This window comes from Otolemur garnettii, unplaced genomic scaffold (assembly GCF_000181295.1).
Source record: "Otolemur garnettii isolate 467f Iridium unplaced genomic scaffold, OtoGar3 scaffold00055, whole genome shotgun sequence".
NCBI classification, from domain to species: Eukaryota; Metazoa; Chordata; class Mammalia; order Primates; family Galagidae; genus Otolemur; species Otolemur garnettii.
The window spans coordinates 2,732,715-2,740,204 of NW_003852450.1; the positions used below are offsets into that span (position 1 = coordinate 2,732,715).

Consider the following 7,490-nt stretch of genomic DNA (forward strand, 5'->3'; position numbering starts at 1 on the left):
TCCCAGCACTGTGGGAGGTTGAGGTGGATCATTTGAGTTTAGGAATTCAAGACCAGCCTCAGGGAGAGAGAGAGCCCATCTCTACTAAAAATAGAAAAATTATTGGGTGCTGTGGTACACACCTGTCGTCCCAGTCACTGGAGAGGCTGACGCAGGAGGATCACTTGAACCCAGGAGTATGGGGTTACTGTAAGTTAGGCTGATGCCACAGCACTCTAGCCTGGGGAACTGAGGGACAATGCTATGAAAGAAAGAAAGAGAGAGAGAGAGAAAAATAAATAAAGACAGAAAGACAGAAAGAAAGAAAGAAAGAAAGAAAGAAAGAAAGAAAAGCTTAAAAGACCTCTTTCTCCCTAAATTTCAGGTTCTTTGTACAGCTCTCCAAATGACAGAGGGCAGGAGATTGGAAGGAATGGGAAGCCAAGCCCTTCCAGCTCAAGGCCATCTTCCTTGGGTTCTACCCTGAAATAAGGGCTCATTTAGGGGAAAGGCACGAATCAGGAAATGACATGTCCCCATTTCCCAATACTTCCCACAGGTCCCCACTGAGGCCCTGCTTGGTTGCCAAGGACATCCAACTGAGAGTCTCCCTTGCCTCACAGACATAGCCACAGAAGTAGAAAAGAAGGCCACATTTATTCCATTTTCTAAAGGTGCAGGGTGCTGGACTTATAGGCCCGTGCTTACTTGCATGGCCACCTGTTCCTGCTGGCCGGCTGCATGTCCCAGGCCCAGTGTTGCCTCAGAGAGAGGGGAAAATGGAAAAAGGGTCCCCAAGGCACTGGCACCTGGCCTTGATCACTCATTAGCTCAATCTGAGGTCCAACCAGTCCAAGAGCAGAAGGAAAATGAGGCTCTGTGTTGTTTGGGGCTGAATGTGGTGACCCCAGAAACCACAGGGGAGTTAGACAGAGCTGTGTTCAATGTGAAAGACCTCAAGGGGAAGGAAGATGGAGATGAGGTCATTTGACCCAGCACCCTGGGGAAACCCCAGGAGGTCTCTTCTCCTGTTCCCCAGGGAGTGAAGCCCTGTAAACCAGAGGCTGGATGGGAGAGCATATGACATCCACTTGTCCCCATGGCCCAGCCAGGTTCAGCCACACAGGCCAGGGTAAGGAGGAGCACTATCTGAGCCTAAATCAGAGAAAGTCATTCCAGGCAGTAGCTGCCACACTCTTCCCTGTGAGTCTGGACGGAGATGGCCTGGTGTCCTAGTCTGGGCTGGGCTGCTTCCCAGGGGGAAAGGCAGTGGAAGGTAATGCTGGTGACATCTCCCAGCCATTGGCCAGGAGGGAGGTAGGCTGATGAGATGGGACCAGATCTCACCCTGGGTTGGGTCCCGCAGTGCAGGGGTGCAGTGTTCGAATCATTCTAATGCTTCAGGATGCTTCATGCACCCCACGGAGCTCAGACTTCAGGAGCAGCTGGGATTCTATTTAACCTGCAAGGAAAGGCACAGATGAGCTTTTACCCACCTGCTGGAGCCCCTTGCAGACCACACCTCCGGCCCACATAATCACTTTCACTGAGCCATTGAAGTCCTCAGCTCTCCTCTGTGGCAGCTTCCTTCCCTGACGAGATCCCTCTGGTTCTCATCTCTGACAACACGCTAGAATCACTGGGAAGTTCTAATAAAGTTTCCCAACTCCCAGCTGTGCCCAGAGTCTCTTGGGCAAGACTTAGGCATCTGTACTTTTAAAAGCTCCCCTGGAGGTTCCAATGCACAGCCATGGTGTAGGAGGAGGGAAAAGGAGTTCACATCGGTTCATTTGGCTCTTTGGCTACAGCTCTGAATAAGGAAGTGAAAATTCATTAAAATAAAGTTTTGATCTAACTGTAAATAGATTACATATCACAACAAAAAAAATTTATGTTGGCACTAAAATTAGAACTTCCTGCTTAAGAGAGCTGTTTTGGAAAGTCTTTCCAAGAAGCTGTTGAATCTCCTGTGTGTGGGCATTTAGTAGCATGAATTCTCCTCTTGCTGGAATAGGACAGGGAGGAGATACCACCCTTATCCAAGGAATCTCTGAAACTCTGCAGACAAACCACAAGGCTTTGCGGACAAACCACAAGCTCTTTCCCTACCTCCTGGTCCCAAGGCTAATGTCTCAGACTGGTGTGAATCCGGGTAACAATTAACATTTAGTGAGTCTTCCATATACACACATGCACATACACACACAGGCACCTCAAATATCTCATTTTATTTAATCTCTATGAGGTAGGAATTATTATTCCTATGTTATAGGGATGGGAACTGAAGCTCAGAGCTGAGCAAATCTCCTAGGGTTACAAAGTTGGTATGAAACAGAGTCAGGCTTCCAGTCGTGTTGGATCTCTGCTGACTTTTCCCACCCTGGTTCCCAGAGTGGGAAAAGCTAGACAGGAGGCCCCTGGGGAGGGGGTGGGAGGTGTGTGCACATGAATGTAAATAGTTGCTGACCTTCAGGGCAAGCAAGGACCATTCTTCCCTCTGAGATTATCCATTGGCATTAAAGTGCTTTATAAAGTGGGACTACAAGATGGCAGGGTTGTTTTTGTTTTCTCCCTGTCAAATATGCTAACTTTTTTACACAGGCACATGGTAACTCTGTTGTTCTCCAATTGTCTTTTGTGAATTTTACACAAAATCCCAAAGTCTGAGCCCTGTTACATTTCCACACCAACCCCTCTGCTACCCTGCAGCCTCCATCAGGAGATAGTCCAGCATCTCTGCTGGGCCTGTGGCCCTGAGCTGGCCTGCAACATTGGCAGAAGGAATGGGAGCCCCATGGGTGGGAAAAACATGGGCCTTGGGCAATGCACCCCCATGGTCTGGACAGCTCCCTGAGGTAGGACAAGGTGTGAGAATGGCACCCACTCTAGTGACTGCAATCTGGGAAGTTCGGGCACAGTCCACGCTCAGCACAGAGCTGGACAGGGGCACAAGTCTCTGCCCCTGACCCCTGACAGCTTGGAGGCTCACATTTTAAAGACTAAGTGGAACCTATACCTCTTCAGGATGACAAGTCACTTGTGGACAAAGCATAAGCTCCAGGGGGACTGTTTAGAAAATGCACATGGGTCATCGAACCTGTATGAGCAGGCACAGGGAGCCTGCAGCCCCCTGGCAGGGGCAGCTTGACCACCCTGCCCTTTCCAGGCACACAGCAGGTGGGAGGCTGTCTCCTTACCGCTCAATGATTTGGTTGTTTTCCTGGAGGTCAAACGCCAGCTGCTTCATCTGCTCGCAGAGCTCTTGCATGCTGTCCAAGGCAGAGGCAAGAGAGGCAGCTGAGGCCAAAGGCAACTGCCCCTTCCCCAGGAGGCCCACCCTGCTCTGAGGCAGCCTCTGCATTCCTGGGCCTGGCATGTGGCAAAACTCCTAGCTCAGACCTTACCCTCAGCAACACCCCCTTCCACACACTCCTCTCCAGCACTTACTGGAAAAGCAGGTCCCTTTGTGTAGAATAAGGAGCTGCAGGGGGTGGTGAGGCTGGAGTCCCTTCTGTTCTGTCCTGAAGGAGCTGCTGAGATACCCGGTCAAGGATCTGAAGGGAAGCCATGCTGTAATCAGCAATTAGGAGCCAGCCTAACTGCCCCCCTGCAGTGCCCAGAATTCTCCAGCCGTTCCCACCTTGCCAAGGCTCTCCTGGGCTTCCCGGGCATCTGAGATACAGACGACCACAGAACAGTGCACCAGGTGCAGTTGGTTGCTGGTCTCATGTACCACTCTGAAGAGAGCAGGTAAAGAACTAGAATTAGAGCAGGGCTCGGCTCACTTCTCCCCATGGTCACCACACTGACACAGATGTGTCCCAGGCGTTCACCTCCCTTGAGGCCTCTGCCCTTCCAGCTGTGGCCTCACCTCTCCCCTGCCCCACTGCCATAGTGTGGATGAGCACATCTGCCTAAAGGTAGGCGGGTCCCTCCAGAACACAGAGGAGGAGCTCTGGCAACATGCTTACAGCTGGTGACACCTGACAGTTACAGTGAGCATGACACCGGGCAAGGCTCCACAGAGGCAGAGGACAACCCACTCCAGGGTACTTATATGGTGCTGCCATGCTCCCATTTCCAGTGTGAATTCTCCTTTCTAAGTAGAAAGAATGAGCAAGAACATTTTCCCCCAAGGCCTAGCACCATTAAACCAGGGCTGGTCTTCAGCCTTGCTACACATTAGAATTATTTGGAAGAACTTTTAATATACTGATATCCAAGCCCTACTCCAGAGCAATTGAATCAGCATTGGGGGTGGGTTTGAGGTGGGGAGCTGGGTGGTGGTATTCTGATATGAAGGTGGGGGAGTGCCTGGGTCTCAGCCCCATGACAAGTGCACAGGTTACATGCCTTGGACCCTGCCAACACCTAAGAAACTGTCCTTTCTCCTCAGGAGGGGTCAGGGTTCACAAGACTGGGGAGGGAGGGCAGGCCTTGTCTGAAAAGGGAGACGCCAAAACTCCTGAAGGAGACAGTGTGAGAAAGAGTTCTCACACTGAGAGTTTAAGGGCCTCTGCCACACCCGTCCTTATCCTATAGGGACCTTGTGTTCTCCCAAAAGAGGTTTCCCAATTCAAATTTTAGAGGCAGACATGTCAGGTACCAGTCTTGGGTCTTGCCCTTACTAGCTGTGTGAGGAAGAGACCTGTTCTCTGAGCCTCAGTTTCCTCATCTGTGAAATATGGTGATAATATCTATTGCATACGGTAGGTATTGCGGAATTAAATAAGCTAAGGTATAGAAACCACCCAGCAGACAGGTGAGTCCACTCAGGTACACAAACCCACTCATTTCCTCATGTTCCCTCACTGACTCCTCCCTCTTGATCAGGGCTTGGCAAAGCCCAGGGTCCTCTGAAGCCTGGAAGGGCCAGGCCAGGCCCTGGGACCCACAAGCTCAGGAAAGATTGTTACCTCATCCACTTGCCATGTGTGACTAGGGACACCTGATACTTCTGCACACACTCCTCCTGGAACACCTGCAGGAGCCTTTTGGCTAGGTGACTAAAATTCATCCTAGAAAGACAGGGAAACCGAGGCACAGAAATGAGCAGCCAGAGCCATCCGTCTACCGTAAGCCCAGCCTCCCTCGGTCTTCATCAACACCTTGTCATAGTACCCAAGCCCTGGGCCCACAGGAGGGACCTTTATCTCTAGGGAAGGAGGACAGTCACACAGTTGGATCATGAAGGCCAGAGTGGCCAGCAAAGCATACACTCAGAGACACGACCCCTTAGCTCAGTCCCCAAAGGAAAGAGCAGAGCAGGAGAGATAGTTTATGGGAGGAGCGTGTGTGCATGTGTGTTTGGAGGACCGGGGGTGAGTGTAGAATAGCAGGAGTGAGTCTCCAAATAGCCACTGTGGACAAGCTAGCCAGGGCCTCCTGGACAATGGGAGTGTCCGGAAAACGGGGACAGAGGTCAGGAGCAGGAAGTGGTAAATCAGTAAGGACAGCCAGGGAAAGGGATCCTGCAAACCATCTTGTCCATTCAGGAAGTAACCCCCATTATGTCAAGAGTGCTTCCAGGGAGCCTCCCTCCGCTGGCCCTGGACAGCCCACCCTGGATAGAGCTATCCTTTGGTAGGATCAGGGCCCTTCATTGCTCTGCCCTGGTGACTTCCATCCTCTGCCCACCCGCAAGTCACTCACTTATCCAGCTTGTGAATCTGCTCCTCATTGTAGCTAAGCCCTGAAGGAAACAAGACAGGACCAATGTCACTTACTTAATCCGTCAACAAAACAGAGCACCACAGGATTGGGTGACAGTTTCAAAGAGAAGACAGCCCAGCCTGTGCTCTGCTTCATGGAGCCTCATGGCCAATGGAGTCAGGAAGGACAGAGGAGGGGAACAAGCACCTGAGTAAATGATTATGACAAGGAGGACCCAAGGCATCAGGTTAGGGTTCCAGAAGAAGCCGTGGGTAAGAGGTGCCCTAATGCTCATGTAGCGTGGACGTGCTGCCCCCTCCTGGGCTATGTGGGAATGGCCCTCAGGGTCCTGGCAACTCCGACATGAAATGATGATGCAGGTTGTTTGTGGGTTGCCCCATCCCACTCCCCTAAAGCAGAATCTCCTTCCTGGGCCCTGCATGCCACCAGCTGAGAGCACTTGTGAAGTCTAAGAGATCTGGGACAAGTCCCAGCTCGGCCTAATGTGAGCAGGCAGCTGTGGGACGTGGTTCCCCTCCCTGAGCCTATTTCCTCACCCATCACATCCATCCTCAGCTTTCAACACTCTGGGTGTTAACAGTTAAGGGCTCATTGTGAATTTTAAGAAAGGACTCTTAAAGACAAGGAGAAGTAAAACTCTCTTGAGGCTGTAAAATAAGGTGGGCAAAAGCAGTTGGACTAGATTACCTGGGCTACTTAATCTTTTGTGTGTCTGTGTCTCAGTTTCCTCATCTAAAAAATGGAAGAGTAATGGTGCGTGGAGTTTTTGTGAGCACTACATCACTTAAGAACAGACATGGCCCATTGGATGGTCCCTGGCACAAGGGAGGCACCCAGAAGTCTACGTTACAGGGCTATGGCAAAGCCTCTGAGGTGCTCCTGAAATCATAGCAAGGGTGTCCTGCTGGATACAAGTCCCCACCACCTCGTAGGAAGAGTCCTGCTTTCCCCACATGTCCCCTGGTTCTCTTCCATATCCTAATGCCAGGCTCTGATTGCAGCCACCAAAGAGACAATTATTTTCTAGATCTGTATGTCCAGTCTTGGGTCAGCAGACACACATAGCTACCGAGCCCTTGCCATGTGGCTTGAATTTGGAGCTGAATTTCCAATTTATTTAAAGCTTAACACAGAAGCACTGTAAACTATTTTTCCCCTATTAAACACCGCTCTGTTATTTTGCTTTGGTACACATTTAGCTTCCCAATAGAGACATGCTATGAGTGTAAAATATACACAAGGTTTTAAAGGTTCAGCACAAAAAAGAACAGAAAGTATGTCATTAGTAATTTTGTTTATACTGATTATATGATGAAATGACACCTTGGATATATTGGGTTGAATAAAATATGTTATTAAAATTAATTTCATCTGTTTCTGCCTTTTAAATGTTGGCTACTAGAAAGGTTTAAAATTACATACATGGCTGGTATTATATTTCTATTGTGTGGTGGTTTTTAGGTAATCCCAAAGATAGAAGAGAATTGAGCAATCAAACCCAAGACTTCGGTCTACAGATTAGGAAATGTTTAGGGCATTGGAGGGGAGTGAGAGGGTCAGTTCCTGGTGGTAACTGGGGCCTCCCCAGGCTTCCTCTGACATCACTAGCCCTCCCTTGGGGTGATTCTGTCCGATGAAGGCAGTCACCTCAGGCAAGTGGATTCCCATCTCTGGCCAGCGAGCGGGCTGGCCCCATCCAGGTCTCGTGAACATTAATAGATAATGAAGCCAAAATGCCTAGCCTGGTATCTCAAGCTGGGATTTCTTCTGGGTGCCTCCACTCCTAGAAAACTTAACTATCCCAGTGCCCCCAATGCATAGGGCAATTCTCTCTAAAC

At 50.1% G+C, this 7,490-nt stretch overlaps 1 protein-coding gene across 3 annotated transcripts in view; it reads right to left on the reverse strand.

The window, feature by feature from the left end:
* Positions 1-633: 633 nt before the first annotated feature.
* Positions 634-7,490, reverse strand: part of IKBKE (inhibitor of nuclear factor kappa B kinase subunit epsilon) — a 21,004-nt gene continuing 14,147 nt past the window's right edge. For 2 of the 3 annotated variants that reach the window (XM_023514601.1, XM_012806687.2), the window contains 6 exons: positions 5,632-5,671; positions 4,896-4,997; positions 3,620-3,716; positions 3,427-3,533; positions 3,177-3,248; positions 634-1,441 (listed from right to left, as the gene is read on the reverse strand). In XM_023514601.1, coding sequence (XP_023370369.1) covers positions 1,408-1,441; positions 3,177-3,248; positions 3,427-3,533; positions 3,620-3,716; positions 4,896-4,997; positions 5,632-5,671 — 452 coding nt within the window. In that variant the 3' untranslated portion in view covers positions 634-1,407. The remainder of the gene's footprint in view (positions 1,442-3,176; positions 3,249-3,426; positions 3,534-3,619; positions 3,717-4,895; positions 4,998-5,631; positions 5,672-7,490) is intronic. The other variant, XM_023514600.1, reaches the window with a different exon arrangement.